A 16,816-nucleotide genomic window follows, 5' to 3' on the forward strand; every position below is an offset into this window, starting at 1 on the left:
ATTCCCAGGCCTTCTGGTGCCTGTCATCCTTTTCCTGTCCCTGACTTCACCTCTTCGATAAGTTCATCAACGGTGAAAGTTCAGAGCCACCCAGTTTTCACCTGCCAGTCATATAGTGTTACTAAGACCACAGTATCCACGATGCTGTCACATGGTTTTATATTCAGCTGAACCTGTAAATATTTTCATTTGATATGTCGAGTAGTGAAAGTATGTGGAAAGGCTGATTAATCTTGTTTAAACAGTGATGGTACACACACTTCTATTATTACAGTTTCCCTTAAAGAAGACTGTGGGGACAAAAAATACTTGTCAAACCACCTTCTATGCTTCATATTTCATTGTTCACTATTTAAGCTTCACAGCGGTGAAATCAGAGCAGCAGTCTGAAGACAGCACCGTCCAGACAAACAGCCTGGACAGACGTTTCACTTTTCCTTTGAATCCCATTTAATCAATAACTACGCGACAGCAGACACTGGTCTTGGAACGGTAAGAAGCACTTCTTCAAACTGTTCACCTCGTGTATTTTTGTGACAGTGTTCATCATTAGCCTTTGTGTCTGTATTTGATTCAAGATGATATTTAAGGATGGAGTCACACAGAAAAAAGAAGTTGGTGTCATTGACTGGATGTCGACGCTTCCGCCTGAACGTCAACATGCTCCTCTGTGGGATCTGGCCATACCAGGTATGAAGGTGAATGTGCATGTGCATCACTGGCAGTTACTTGCGGACTTTTTGCTGAACCCTTTTATAGCTTTAGTTCAACAGTCACAGCGGTTGGTTCTTTCCAGGTTTCTCTTCATGTCATTGACAGTGATGTGACATTCACGAACCAATCCAATCTTTTGAACGGCTCTTTGAAATGAACGATGGGAACCGAGTCTTTGTAAAGAGCCGTTCATTTTTTATTTTATTTTTTATTTATTTTATTTTTTTAAGGAGGGAGTGTCTGATTGCCTCTCAGTTTAGCATCACTGGGGAGACATTGGGCAGGAGGAGAATGTTCCAGCAGAAAAAATAAATGATAAATGGCTTTTGTGTTTTGTGCATTTTTTCTGTCTGTTTCCACACAGACTGTTCTAGTTCTGAGAATGTGACTCCAGTTCAGGTATTTAAGTAACTGCACTGATTCATCACTGTTGTGTTTTGTGCATTTTTTTCCGTATGTTTCCACACATTTCTTGTTCTTGTTTTGAGGAGAATAGAATGTTATTTCATAAGAAAATGTTTTATTTTTTCTTAATTTTTATTCTACAGACTAGTCCACATAATGTACTGGGATGTTTTTGGTCCAGTTCCATCATTTGTCTAATGTCACCTCTCATGTCATGGATTTAACCCACACATTTGAACTAACGATTCTTTTTTACGCTAAGATAATATTTACTGCTGCGCCAATTAAACACCTTTAAAATGGAATGTCAATCATCACATGTAGCCGATTTAGTCATGAAAACACTGGTGTTTCAAAAGAATGCCAAAAACATAAAAGAACCAGTCTGTTGAACGACTCTTTTCAGTGAACGACTCCTGATTGAATGACTCCCTTCAAAGAACCAACAGTCCCATCACTAGTCATTGACACAAAGACAAGTCTGACAGTGGCTGAAATTTGGGCACCGGCTCAGTCACAAATGCCGTTATGAACAACTACGAACACCATGAGAACGATTTATGGACCTTTTCGTACGACCTCCTCAAGGCGGCCTTATAAGAATGGAGAGTTTGTAGACCGTCTGTAGCCAGGTGGATGATCTTGTGCAAGATTTTCTGCAAACGCACTACAGAATCCCCTTTCGTAGGGCGCCCTAACAAATGCCTTATGAACAACCAAAGAACAACGCACGACGTTCGTGGATCAGGACGCCATTCATGTTCCTGCAGTGGCTTCAAGTAGATCACAAGAACACATTATGTAGTTATTAGGGGCCACTTATGGTGTTTACTCGAACGAACACACAGACAGAGATTCACACGGCGTTCTTAAGGTGGATGTAAGGCAGTTGTTCCCAACCTTTTTTGGCTCTTGACCACAATTTTACATCACATCTGGCGACCGAAGGACATTCAAAAACAGACACTTTTTTTTTTTGCCAAAACTAATTTGTTTCTGATCATGTAATAGTTTGCTATACTATCTCGCAAATAAATGTTAATTTCAGACAACATTTAGTCTATATAATGTCTATTACTGTGGACAGAGGCAGTAAATCCAGGTGTAGATTAAAGGTCAGGATCTGTCCAGTCAGTCCAGCTGGGATTTACAAGGAGGACAATTAATACTGAACAAACAAGAACTGAAACTATGAATGATGAAAGAGCTGCAGCATCTGAAACTGACCACAGTGAACATGTGACACAGAAACAGAACCACAGTGCTGCAGTTTCACAACCACAGTTTGTCTGCTATGGATTGGGATTGTCTCTTTCAACTCACCCTATACTTTTTATTTGTAATTGTTTTTTATTTTTATCAATTTACTAGAAATTTCAGCTGAAACCATTTGAATTCCAGGCGACCCCCCGTAAGGTTGAAAAACACTGATGTAATGTGTTCATAATAGGCAGTAGTACGGCATTTGTGTGCCATTTGTGAGGGGGTCATTTGCAAATTGCCAAGACTGAGTGAATGACTGGACTCAAAGGCACGGCGCTGAAGGGAAAGTGTTTTATTAACAGAAAAATAAACCTGAAGAAACAACGCAAAACCTGGAGGGACATAATGCAGAGTCCACAGGGTGACGAGGATCAGGCTGATGGACAGAACGTGTGTGACAGACTGTTACACAGCAAAAACTGGAGTTGAATCAACTCCCACAGAGTTGATTTTAACTCTTTTTCAGAGTTTCTATAGGTCCACTCTTTACAGAGTTAAATTAACATTTTCATTGGAGTTAATTATGTAACACTATGCCAGAGTTGGCTTTTTAACTCAGAAACCTGAGTTAACTTAACACTGACTGATTTAACTACCAACACTCACTAGAGTTCATAAATGGACTGAACTTATATAGTGCATTTTCTACACCTTCATGGTGCCCAAAGTGCTTTACAATTCCCCACATTCACACACACTCATACAGTGACATCAGTGCCTTGCCCAAGGACACTTTGACACATGGATAGTCAGAGCCAGGATTGGAACCGCCAACCCTTTGGTCCTTGGACGACCCGCTCTACCAACTGAGCCACAGCCGCCCTTCATAATCTGACCCACCTGAGTTAAATGAACCCATATGGATTTATTATTGACACTGTCAGAGTTTGACCTTTAACTCAAACAGAGTTAAATTAACACCATGAAAGGAACAAAAATAACACTCATTTGACTGAATTTTCACTCTGATAGTACTGTTAATTTGAATAATAAAAAAGTGAATCCATTAAAAATGAGTTCAAATTCAATGTGAACAGGATGATTCAGAGACAGCTGATGCATTTTTTAGAACATTTGTTTTTCCTCTTTTTTCTCTGACAGTGACAGTCTGACAGAAACTGCACAGGTTCACCTGGTCTGAAATGCAGGGGCCAGGCTAATTAACACTGGAGAGACGCAAAACAACATTTGTCCTGAGATAATTTCCACAGGCTTGATGAACTCTTTTCATTAACCCCAACTCTGAGTCACATTTAACTCACAGTGAGTTCAAACTACACTTTGAGAGTGAAAACTGACTCTCAAATGTTTAACCCTGAAATTTACACTCTCCAGTTTTTGCTGTGTAGGGTTAGGAACTTGGTGACAGACAGTTAGTGTTTTTAACATTCAGTTCCCACTGTTATTCTTCTTTGTTTTATTCTTATACCTTCTACTTCAAATTTGATGTCTTATTATGATTTTTATTATGTTCAACAGCGCAGGTCTGGGTTTTCTCACATATTCTTTACAGGAATGTGTAATTCAGCACCATGGACAGCACACAATCCCAAACACATTCACGTGCTGGGTCATATTTTAATCACATCACTTCATATATCAGTGTTCCTATAATTTTTACCTTATTACTTTATTCCGTTCAGATCAAATTCGATATTAGCCAGTTTGCCGTCCAGTGTGCAGTCTGGCACTTCCGCCGTCCGTCATGGTGCTTGTTTGCGGCGCGAACAGAGCGTGACGTAATGTGCAAAGGGTCAATACTGACAAAAGAAAAAAATCTTAATTTCTTTTATTTTCTTGAGCTGATAGAAAATTTACTTTGCCCTGGAGATCCATAAAGTAAGTTTCAATAATAATACAGTTTGTGTCTGCCTATGCTTGTACGTACCAGGAACAGAAAAAAATATTATTATTATTATATTACTGACAAATGTGTTTATGTGTGTGGTTTTTTTTAATCATTCCCAGGCAGCCATGACACTATGAGTTATGACTTGGACATCAACTCTGCAATAATAGGACCTACCATCCTGACGAAATTTGGCAAAATCCGTTGGGTCCGCAAAATAGTCAAAAAATGGGGCACCACACAGGTAGTAGATAATCCGTCAGAACAACATGGACTACGGAGCCCAGGGTTTGTTTTACTGATGCGATGTGTGTTGTAGGAGGTGAACGTCACAGAACAACTGGATGCAGGGGTTCGTTTCCTGGACCTGAGGGTTGCACATAAGCCAGATGACCCCGACCCGACCAGGACATACTTCTACCACGGCCTGTACACGGTCACTGATGTTGAGGTATCGGTAGCTCCATCTTTACCAACAGGATTCAACTAGGGTGACCAGGCGCTGATGAGCCACATGTGGGACAAGGAGTGTGTTTGTGTGGGACAATGTGGGACACGTAACCGTAATGCTGGAACAAAGTCTAGATTTTTAAACAATGTCCATCTTATTGTCCAGCTTATAAATATGAAGAACAACAGTTTGATTTGGTTGCACACAGTATGCATATTTTTGCAGTGGGCATTTATTTTTTGCTTTTTTTTGACAAGTTTCAACAACTTTTTTTTGTTTGTAAAAACAAAACAAAAAATCTGCTTGTAAAAAGTGGAAAAAGAACGCTCAAGCTTCAAATATTGTAATTTTTTTTTTTTTTTTAATTTGAGTACGTTCTTAACCCTCAAACACCCTCAAAAACAGAGGTATGAGATCAGAACATTTCTGTTCCTATAAGTCCATTTTTTCAGACTGTTCTCTCAAAAGTACAGTATTGGTCTGTAGGAGTCCAGAGTGTCCCCTTTAGACTGTGAAAAAGGCTCCACAGTTCTGTCCAGTCCACATGTGGACTCTAAGGAACCCTGCAGCATTCAAACTGTGTGCAGACCATGAGAACAGGCTCTAGACTAGAACTGAACAGTAGGACCAACTAGAGTTCAAACATTAGGCTGAGCACATTATTTATTATATATCATACTGTAATTACTCTGTATTATATTTAATAATAATTTGTGTTTTAATTTAACAGCCCAATTAGCTCAATGATAATAGCCTAATAATTTATTTCTCTTATTAGAACCTCTGATTATTGCCATAATCTCTGTTTGATCCAGTTTTCATTCACACCTCCATGTCTTGATGTCGTAGTTTGCCTATGCCGTTTTTTGGGTTTTTTTTTCTCAATTGGTCCACCGGTTCAAACTTTAAACATCATGGCATTATCAACTATATGAGAGTTTTCTTTCTATGTAAAGTACTTAAGGTACAAAAATGGACCATTTTGAAAGAAATGTCTGAAAAAGTACACCCCCACAGACAAGCATGTGTACCCTTTAAGTACAAGCTGGTACCTCTGTTTTTGAGAGTGAAGGTAAATGAATCTATGTGCAATAAAACAAAAAGGCAGAACTGAGAACATTAGAACAGCTGTTTCTACTTCCAGCCAAACTAACATTACTGGGACCTAAAACCTTTGCACATCCAAACACACAACAGTCAAATATTTAACATTCTAACACAGTAATAAGAATAGAATAAGATAAAGGAAATATCTTGTGGAATTTTGTCAAAAAATAAATATCCACGTACTTAACAAAAGCATATTTTGTCACCTCAAGTCTCTCAGTTCAAACTCCAAACTTAAAAATAGTTAAAGGGGATATGGATTAAATCTACCCAAACATCTCATACAGACAGTGTGTGGCTTCAGGTCGTACTCGCCTCCATGTGCGATGAAGAAATAAGTTGGACATAGTTCGCAGAATACCCCTGTCAATCATCCCCCACCGCTTTCACCGATGTCTTTTCTGTAGCTGCATTTTCTTTTTTTGTGCACAGTTTCCTTCATTTCCACCAGTATTTGCATGCCGCTGTCTTTCCCTTTGTTTTTTGTGTGTCAGTGGGCGGAGCTCAGGAGGACACAGGTGACAGGTTGATAGACTCCTGACCCCACCTGTATGTTGGTTGATTGACAGCGGACACAGCCAATGGTGATAGTGCTGTCTCTGCTATAAAATGAAAGTCATGTTTGGAGAAAGGTGACTGACCTGCACTGTGGACAGACAGAGCCAATCAAATGTGGGACATCATCTCAATTTGTGGGATGTAGAAAAAATGCTCATAATGCTGTGGAGTCCCACACAAAGCAGGACACCTGGTCACCCTAGATTCAACAGGATTCACTCAACACACACTGAAGGATTATGGACATTTGTATAGTTTAGGATTAGGTTGTAAAATGTACAAGTGCTTTGTGAGCTTTGTGAGGATCATATAAGTTGGTACTTTTTTAATAATTGGTCATGTATTTTACACTTTCTGCAAGTTTTAAACTGTTGGAAAGTCTTTGTAACTGTTTCATCATGTCAGTGGATAAAGAAACAAGTATACTGAGCAACAAACAAGTAGAGATTTAACAGCAGCAGTCTGCCAAATAGTGGGCATGAATAAATGTACAAACTACTTTGTTTACTCATAACTTCTTATGTAGATACCACCTAATTAATATGATAATAATAAACTCTTTATAAACCCTTTATTATGATCATCTAATACAGGGCTGTCAAACTCATGTTAGTTCAGTTCCACATTCAGCTCAATCTGATCTGCAGTGGGCCGAACCAGGAAAATAATAACAGAATAATATAGAAATAATGTCAATTCTAAACTTTTCTCTATGTTTTAGAGCAAAAAAAGTAAATTTACGTCATGAAAAGGTTTAAATCTACAAACTATCCTTTCAAAAGATGTGAATAACATGAACAAACTGAACAAATAAGTGTAATTTTAACCCTATTCTGCCTCAGTTTATCATTTCCACATGTTCATTATAACTGACAGATCACAGTGGATCTCCAACAGTGGCGGCTGTTCGTCTTTCAGACAGGGGAAGCTTATTGTCGCTTACATAAAAAAAATGGTCCAGTTATTTAAACATAAATTCGTCCCTCTGTTCCTTTTTAAGAAAATGCTCAGTGACCTTATCGTACCAAGAAAACAAGAAAACGCTGAAATTCTGTTAAGTTGAAACCAGTTAGTCCAGTGGTTGTGTTTTCTTCCAGGTCAGTAAATGAACAGTTCATTTGGTTTCTGTGATTTCCCAGCAGAATGTGTGACGGTATTAAACTGAACTGTGTCAGTGAAGGAGCAGATCTGAAAACAGCTGTCAATCAAATGGGATTCAGCCTTTGGACTGATCCTCCAATCAGCACGTGGAAGCTCAGCATCCGGCCCGGCTGAGCTCCACCCACAGCTCCATTCACCCCCAGAGACGCCGAGCGTCCGGGGACGGGACAACATGGTGTCATTTATCCAATTAGTGTCCAGTTTAGAGTCAGTTTCCAGCAGTTCCACTCAGTCCCATTGAAGTGCATGGACGCTGAGCGTCTACGGACAAATGCACTGAGCAGAGATGGAATGAACAAACACAGACACGGGAATGGAGGAGAAGTGAACAACATCCAGTCCACTGATCTGGGATCAAACTGATTCTGAACCAACTGGTCTGAGAGATGAACGTGTTCCAACACATTTGGAGTCAATGAAATGAAAACAACTGAACAGATTTGAGCATTTAACTTTTGTAATTTTAGGGGAAGCTGAGCTTCCACTGCAGTCTGACAGAAAATACCTCTGATCTACAAACACACAAAACATTTAATAACAGACAGAATTGTGTTAAAATTGTACTTACTTCTCTTAAGACATTTCAGGTTGTTCAAATTTGTTCAGGTTATTCACATTTTTTGTAAAATTATACTTTGTTTTAGTGTAAATACATGAAAATATTTATGTTTACAAAGAGAAGAATTTGGAGTTGTCATTATTTCTGTTATTCTGATAGTATCTGACTGGTCCTGCCCACTGCAGATTGAATTAGTCTGAATGTGGAACCTGAACTAAAAGGATTGTAAATATTTTAGTGTAATTTTTGCATTTCACTAATTCATCCCAGGGGCCGGACTGGACCCTTTGGCCCCTGGGACGCATGTTCGACACCTGCGCTCTCATGTTATTATGGTATCCAGACTTTATGTAATAAGTTTAGGAAGGAGGACAAGTGCTTTGTGTATAATATAATATAAACATCAGAAACAGTAGTGACATGGAACACTCAGAGTATGAGGACACTGCACCAGAGCTTTACTTCATCCTCATTCTACAATGACAGGTTTAGTTTTACATTTCCTCTGATAACAGGCTGAACAGGAAGGTAAAAAATACCCCGTAAACTTATCACCCTAGTCTGTTTCACAAAGGGGTAGAACCATCTGCGGTGTAAATGTTCAAAAACACCAGGAAGAATGCAGATATATAGAAGAGGGAAAGTACCAGGAAGCTGCACCTGAGCTGTACCTCCTCATTCAGCAGCGACAGGTTTATTATTCTTACATTTAATCTGTACAAGCACAGATTTAACAGCAGCAGTCTGCCAAACAGTGAGCATGAATCAGTGTTCAAAAGCATCTATGTAACGGGTACAACGGGAACCCAGATGCAGACCGACACTGAGGTAAGAGTTGGAAAAGCTTTTACTGAAGCTTAGCAGGAGTTCAATGTTACAGTTCACAGTTTTAAACAAAGTCACAAACACAGTCTCAGTAAACCAACAGGGGTTAGGCAAAGGGGGGCGTCGGGGACAGGCAGATAATCCAGGAACCGGAGAGACCGTAGAATCCAGAGGGGCAGTGACTGAAGACAGGGTCTGAGGCGGAAACAGGTCGATACCAGGCGGCGGTCAGAGACGTGGTCTAGGAGGAAGGGCAGGTCGAGTACCAGGCGGCGGACGAAGAGACGTGGTCAGGGGCAAAGGGCAGGTCGAGTACCAGGGCACGGACGAAGAAGGCAAAACCAGGCAGACAGATCAGGCAGGGGATCAGGCAACGGGTAGGCAGGACAGGTCAGGGACGAACAGGATCAGGCACGGAGAATCAGGCAAGAACAACGCTGGAGAGTTTCACACGGGATAGAAAACAATCTGGCAACGACAGACATCAGAGCAGTGAATATATACACACCACCCCTAATGAGACGCAGGTGCGCTCATCAGGTGAATGGAATCATGATAATTAGGAGGTGTGTCAGGGTAAGAGGTCAGAGAGAGAAAGAAGCAGAGAAAAAAGCAGAGAAAACAGACAGATATGACAATCTATATGACTGCTGTTTACTGAGAACTTATTGAGTAGTTACCACCTAATTAATATGAGAATGATAAAGCCTTTAGAAGCCCTTTATAATGATCACCTAACAGTATCCAGACTTCTCTATGTAAATTGTAACAGACAATCACTTTGTTGTATTTCATTCAGTCTGCTCTGAGGGACATAAATATCTGGGCAGAGAATCACTCCACGGAGATCCTCATCCTGGCTTTGTCCCACTTCAAAGGATTTAACAGGACAGTCCACAACCATCTCATCAGCTTCATCAAGGGATTATTTGGACAAAAACTCATCTTAAAAACGGTACATTTACTCAGATAATGACACATATGTTATACAGTCCCTCCAAAGAAATGTGGGCAAAAATCTTTAATTCTGCGACGGAATATGCAGGGGTTTATGTGATTGTATGAGGCTGAAATTGTGGGAATCTGCAAAAAATGTGCAAAGTTGCGAAATTATGCAGGAACTGGAAAAACATGCGTTTCAAAGAAAAAAAAAAAAATTCTTCTCCCACACCCTGTTCTAACTAGGCTGCTATGAAATCCTTCATTCATTCATTCATTATCTGAACTGGCTTTATCCTCATGAGGGTCTCGGGGGTCACTGGAGCCTATCCCAGCCACTGATGGGCGAAGGCGGGGTTCATCCTGGACATGTGACCAGTTCATCACAGGGCTGACCACTAAATGAAAAATGTCTGATTACACCCTGTGATAAACAGACCTACAGCAGTAAGCATACACTACATCCCACAAAGGGCTGGGTCTGCTTTATTTTCTAAGCCTGGCTCAAACATGGCTTTAACATTCCTGAGTCACAAGTGTCAAAAATAAAAGAACCTGCTTCACTAAAGTCACGTAGAACAGGCCATCTGTTTCAAGGCTGTTAGAGCCTTTATGTTAATAGATCGTAGACCATTTTCAAAGGTTTCACGCTGTAAAAGTCGCTCCAGCATCGATTTTCTCTGATGTTCCAGCGTACAGTTGCATGGGCTGTAAGATAGTATGAACCTGCTTTCCTGTAGGACATCTGCTACTGGTTTGCTCTGTCTTTGTCAGATATTTTTGTCAGCAAATGAGCTGCATTTTCATCACCTTGCAGGATTTTTTCTGCAGTTCGCGGTTAGTTTACCTTCTGTGGACGCGCCAGCCAATGACGTTGTGCGTCGCATATTACATCACTACTTGTATCAAGTTACAATACAATATTTTTTCTACTTTATGTGAAAAAATGTGGGGATTATGAAATCATGCAAGACCGGCATATTTTATGTATGTTGCACATAAATAGACTATTATTGTGGTGAATCTGTGCCCTTTTTGAAAAAATGCGGACACCTGCTTAATGTGCGCTGTTTTACCTCCTCATTCAGCAGCGACGGGTTTATTATTCTTACATTTAATCTGTACAAGCACAGATTTAACAGCAGCAGTCCGCCAAACAGTGTTCAAAAGCATCTATATGACTGCTGTTTACTGAGAACTTATTGAGTAGTTACCACCTAATTAATATGAGAATTATAAAGCCTTTAGAAGCCCTTTATAATGGTCTATATATAACATATTATTATTATTATTATTATTCTGCATTCAAATCTTTAGGACATTCCAACACTTAATCGCTGCTGGGACCTCCAGAGAAATGTCATCGTGTCATATGACGCTGATGCAGAAGTTCGGACACATCCTGAGTTGCGGGGTAAAATCCCATATTACTACGGCGACACTATGGACCCTGCAAAAGTAAAGAAACAACTGTCCAAGGATCTGAAAACTGCTCCGTCTAACAGTAGGTGGTGTGTTCAGTAGACTGGGTTCTGCCTGCATGTGTTCTAGATCCTGTAAATGTAAGCGCTTCTATCTTTATGACTTTCAGAGTTCTTCGCCTGTGGCTTGAACTTGACTCTTCCGGAAAATGCCAGTGCGCTCAAGTACATCTTACGCTGGAAAAGCCTTTTCGTGGTCACACTGAAGAACCTCCCACAGCTGGTGATGTGGGTGCAGAGACAAGCTCAGATAACGGACCTGAACATCGTAGCGTCAGATTTCGTGACACAGGCCAACTTCATCTCAACGATCATCCAGCTAAATACCTAAAATGTACGTTTACGTCATAGGCCAGGTTCAGACTACAGCCAAATGTGGACTAAATCCCTTTTTTTTTTTGCCCATATGTGACCTGTATCCAATCTGTTAAAGACAGTTGGAACAGCACAAAGCCAGTTTAGTCAAATCCGACCCAGGCCACTTTCATATGTGGTCCTAAACCTGATACGTATCTGATAATTTGGAATGTGACTTCAGCCTGAATGGTCAGGTTGCATTTTATCCGACCTTTATATCACTGAAATGCGACAAACGTCACAATTCTGCGTTCCACTGTGTTTGCATCCATAAACACAGTGCATGCCTGCGTGGTCACGTATTCCATCAGGACCTCTTTTGCTCATGTGGGTCACTTCAGGGTCACATTCAGTTCAGACTCAAAACTGATAGAAGTCACATTTAAAGTGTAATATGAATGAGCACAGAGAAAAATCAGATTTCACCAAAAAATCTGAATTGTGCATGAAGACCTGCTGTCTGAATTTTGCCTAAGTTTCTTTTTATATTTATTTCCCTTTTGCACCATGTTTTCACCCTTACAAAAACTATAGGCATATTAAAGAATTATAGCCCCACCTCTGGCAGATGCAACAAGAACATTTATTGTTATCATTATTATTACTGATGTAATTCTGTATCTGATTTTAGAAAGAGGGACAAATCTAGTGCTTTTCTGATTTTCATTGTAGACTTTGGGCAGTAGATGGATTTTCAACATGCTGGAACAACTTGTCTTTTATAAATGATCATATTTCCTCATATGCAATAAAAGAATGGAACTGGTTTAACCTGGTGCTTTGTTTTTTAGTTTACCGGCCCACAGGCCGTAAGCTACTGTCGTCATGCGGCGTCCATCGTCCATTACAAAACTTTCAATCGTCTTCTTCTCCAAAACTACAATTCTGATTGACTTCAAACTTGGTATACAGCTTCTGTATGATGATGTCAACAAAAGTTAGTGAAATTATTTGGATCTGGAACTGATTCTGGATTTGGTGCCACTTTGAAAAATGTTCCCATTATCAGAGATAGGAAGTGGATTGATCCAATAAATCAGTATCAATGATATCAAGTGTGAATTTGAATTTTTTACAGATCTGATTGGAATATGAGCAAAACATGGACTATTTCTGTAATAGAATAAATACACAGAACTGGGGGAGAATAAATGGATCTGGATACATTTCCCAAAGCTTTGAATTTGGACGCTAAGATACAGGACCATTGGTCCGATTTTTATGTGTAGTACCAATAGACAGGGCTGCACAGGTAGTTTTACTCCACACGTTAACTTTTTTACTGTATTTAACTGTATTTTTCTGTGAAGAAAGAATAATTTTCTTCTAAAAAATTGAAATTTTGTGGTTATTCACAGTTACAGTTTTTAGCTTACTGGCCAACAGCCTGCATGGAGATTCAACGACGTTCTGAAGCAGAGGCCAAGAGACAGCAACGTAAAGAGCGGCTCCTCCTTCCTCGGTCACCACCCACCCTGCCCTGCACAAAGTGTCCCTGGCTCTTCTGCTCTGCTCTGGGCCTGAGCAGCCACATCAAACATCATCTGCCCCCGAACAGCTGAGGGTGATTCTGACACGGACCCAAAGCTCGAACTACTGCCGATGATACACTTAGCGTTATGGTGCACGTGCTCATCTTACATGGTTTTTAATCAGCCCCATACAAATGGTGTTTGATTGGCTGATTCATTTGTTTATTTTTGGCCAAACAAAAACATAATGCAAACACTCGCTGACAATTACCAATGTGCAAGGGGGCGCCAACCAGTAGCAGTTAGTAACAAATTCATGTTACAAATATCAAAAGGAGGAGCAAATAGATCAAAATTGTTGAATTTTAACATGTGTTGGCTGATGATTCTAGCAATTTTCCTGTTTCCCAAAGTAGTAAGAGAGCTATAAAATACAGTTTAAATTCATTCCTAAAACAAGGGAAGGGAAAAACATGAGGGCAGTGGAGACACCTGTTGGAGTCTCTGTGGGACACAGAACACCAGTCATTATCATATTTTCTGGAGTTGTCCAGTGACCGAACCATTTTGGGAACAGCTGTGTGAACATTTAAAGAACATCTTTACTGGAAAAAATTCCTTATAAATGTTAAACCATGTATTTAGGAAATATTTCATGTTTCATTGGCAAGGAGTAAAAAGACTATAAGTAGAAAATGTTTAAAACCTGAAGCACCCACAACAGAAGAATGGATGGACATGGTACAGGACACTGACATTCTGGAGAAGTGGACATTTTGTTTTAAGGGTCAAAAGGAATCTTTATTCACTATTTGGTCAAAATGGACAAACTGTGTTAAATTTGTAATGGATGTGAAATGAATACATCGGTGATGTGAATACTTTTATATGATATACATTTCTGTATTAGGTTAATGTAAACATGCACACCTTAATGTGTCTCATCTTGTTGATGAAGTAGTGGAGTACGCCCTCTGCTCCAGCCCACTTTTCTTTATTTATGTTATTTGTTCTACATGTGACTACAATCTTGGATTAGCATCTTTTTTCCATTTGACATGTGGAAATTGAATTGTACCTGTAAGGGAAGTTTTGTAATATTTGCTTTTCCAAATAATTAAAAGAAACTAGAAGCACTCGGAGAGCGCAGACCTCTGCCAAGGCTGATCAGTGGCCCCCCCCCCCGTGGGCCCCCCCACCCCCGATCACCACCAAAATGTAATCATTTCTTCCTTATCCCATTTCCAACAAACCCTGAAAATTTCATCCAAATCTGTCCATAACTTTTTGAGTTATGTTGCACACTAACGGACAGACAAACAAACAAACAGACAGACAAACAAACCCTGGCAAAAACATAACCTCCTTGGCGGAGGTAAAAAAAACAAAACAAAAAAATTTTAAAAAAGGAAGGGAAGGAGGGTTTCTTCCATCTCCATTTGTTCCAGTAAATGTGGTATTTGGCCAAAAGTATTTAGGCCAGGAGCCAGGTCCACCACTCAGGATGTTTTTTTCTACCTTTTTTTCACTCTTATTTCCTGTTATCTCATACTTTGGGCCATCACAAGTTGATAAGCTCCACCCCCAACTCAGGGCCATTTGGCATCAGGGGCCAAAAAAAAAAAACTTTTTGGGAAAAACTTCTGGCAAAATGATATAATTGCATATATTAGGGTACTGAAAGTGCATAAATGTCCAGATAAGTCTGAAATTTTGCATGGTGTATCCTGACACACAGGGGAAAGTATCAGAATAATATTCTGGGGCTTACTGCCTTTCTATTTTCAAATATCACCCTCAGTGTACCCCACAAGACAAAAAAAATGTGTTTGCCTGACAAATTGTCATCAAAGCCAATCAATCAATCAATCAATCAAATTTTATTTATATAGCGCCAAATCATAACAAAAGTTCTCTCATGACACTGTACATATAGAGTTGGTCCAAACCAGACTGAAGACAATTTACAGAAACCAACAGAATCCAACTGAAGCAAACACTAGTGAGAGGAGACAGAGGAAGGAAAAAGGAGCTGTAACAGCAGAAACCTGGAGCAGAAGCAGACTGAGGAGGATGGACGAGTGACAGGAGCAGCTGGGGTTAAAGAGAGAAGGTAAAGGAGGAGAAAAGAGAGAGCGATAGAGAAAGAGAGAGACTGGGGGAGAGGGGGGGGACGTAGGGGGAGACACATGGATGCAGCGGATGCACAGAAAACTGAAGTAGAACATCTGTGGAACTGTAGAATAAACACTATCAGAACTGTATGGAGAAGAGAGGAGGAGCACAGCAGCAGGTCCAGAGAGGATCCAGGGAAAACCTGTGAGGATCCTGGGAAAACCTGTGAGGATCCAGGGAAAACCTGTGAGGATCCAGGGAAAACCTGGGAGGATCCTGGGAAAACCTGTGAGGATCCTGGGAAAACCTGTGATGATCGTGGGAAAACCTGTGAGGATCCAGGGAAAACCTGTGATGATCCTGGGAAAACCTGTGAGGATCCAGGGAAAACCTGTGAGGATCCAGGGAAAACCTGGGAGGATCCAGGGAAAACCTGGGAGGATCCTGGGAAAAGGTGATCATTTTCAAACATTTTATTATACATATGTAACGGGAGTGCTTGGCTCTTAGTTCCAGCTTGCTTGGAATCGGCGGCACATCCGTTAACCCGTTAGTACTCTGTGTTGTGTTAATTATGAAGGAGGACTGGGACCAGAGCGGTTGTAGACTCAGCAGTTGACTTCCTTCAGTCCATCTGTACAATAAAGTGACTTATTAAAACACTGTCTGTGCAGACGGCAGCGGCCTTTCCCTCCAGCACAGCTGCACACAGAGCCCTGCAGCATTAGAACACATGTGTCTGTTGTAAAAGTAACATTTAGACACACAACACATCTGCAACATAAAACCACCACACATAAATGCACACTGCTACACAATATTCAATAAAACCAAAACAGTTACTGAAATTGCAGCAGAAAGTAACAGAACCTACCTTTCCTCAGCGCATCTCGTAGTGATGTGACGTTCACGAACGAATCAAATCTTTTGAACAGTTCTTTGAAATGAACGATGGGAACCGAGTCTTTGTAAAGAGCCATTCATTTTTTTTTTTTTTTATACAAAGACTCGGTTCCCATCGTTCATTTCAAAGAGCTGTTCAAAAGATTTGATTTGTTCGTGAACGTCACATCACTAATTTTTGAGTAGAATAAACATAAAACAATAAGTCAGTTTAACTAAATGGAGGAGGTTTTACACAATTACAATCAAGTTGGTTCGACTTAATTAAGCATGTAGAGTAAAAAGCAAATCATGTTGTTTGCACTAAAGTGTTTGCCAAACTAGAGAAGTCTGGTGAAATTCAAGCAGTTATGGCCAAGTTGAAATAACTGAAAAACATGAATGGAAATTGTTACCTCAATTTTTTACGTTGAGCCAACTTATCATTTTTAGAGTGTAGCCAAGGATCAATAGAGACAACATGACTAATTATAGATACACATTCTCCAGCCAAATGGAGACACTAGAACACAGCTGAAACATCAAACACAACACATTTCTTTGGTTCTTCGACCCTTTTGCTGCTTATCCATACTGTACTTTACCATCGTATGACTGTATTGTGTTAGTGTAGAATGTGTAGTAGAAGACTTATTCATGAAGAATTATTTAGGAGGC

The 16,816-nt window shown here is 40.1% G+C and overlaps 1 protein-coding gene across 1 annotated transcript; it reads left to right on the forward strand.

Moving 5' to 3' along the window:
• The first annotated feature begins 578 nt into the window (after positions 1-578).
• LOC115439491 (PI-PLC X domain-containing protein 1-like) lies at positions 579-11,937 on the forward strand. The gene is made up of 6 exons (XM_030163304.1): positions 579-690; positions 4,351-4,475; positions 4,551-4,682; positions 9,692-9,847; positions 11,149-11,335; positions 11,423-11,937. Exons 1-6 carry the CDS (start codon positions 579-581, stop codon positions 11,641-11,643), a joined length of 933 nt encoding a protein of 310 aa, XP_030019164.1. The 3' UTR covers positions 11,644-11,937.
• The last annotated feature ends 4,879 nt before the right edge of the window (positions 11,938-16,816 follow it).

Source organism: Sphaeramia orbicularis, chromosome 19 (genome assembly GCF_902148855.1).
Source record: "Sphaeramia orbicularis chromosome 19, fSphaOr1.1, whole genome shotgun sequence".
NCBI lineage: Eukaryota > Metazoa > Chordata > Actinopteri > Kurtiformes > Apogonidae > Sphaeramia > Sphaeramia orbicularis.

Bases quoted from the DNA above. Each gene is read 5' to 3' on its own strand.
- LOC115439491 (XM_030163304.1), top strand. From the start codon at position 579: ATGATATTTAAGGATGGAGTCACACAGAAAAAAGAAGTTGGTGTCATT. The intron at 4,476-4,550 runs GTAGTAGATAAT...TGTGTGTTGTAG, and splicing joins AAAAATGGGGCACCACACAG to GAGGTGAACGTCACAGAACA. The intron at 9,848-11,148 runs GTACATTTACTC...TCAAATCTTTAG, and splicing joins AAAAACTCATCTTAAAAACG to GACATTCCAACACTTAATCG.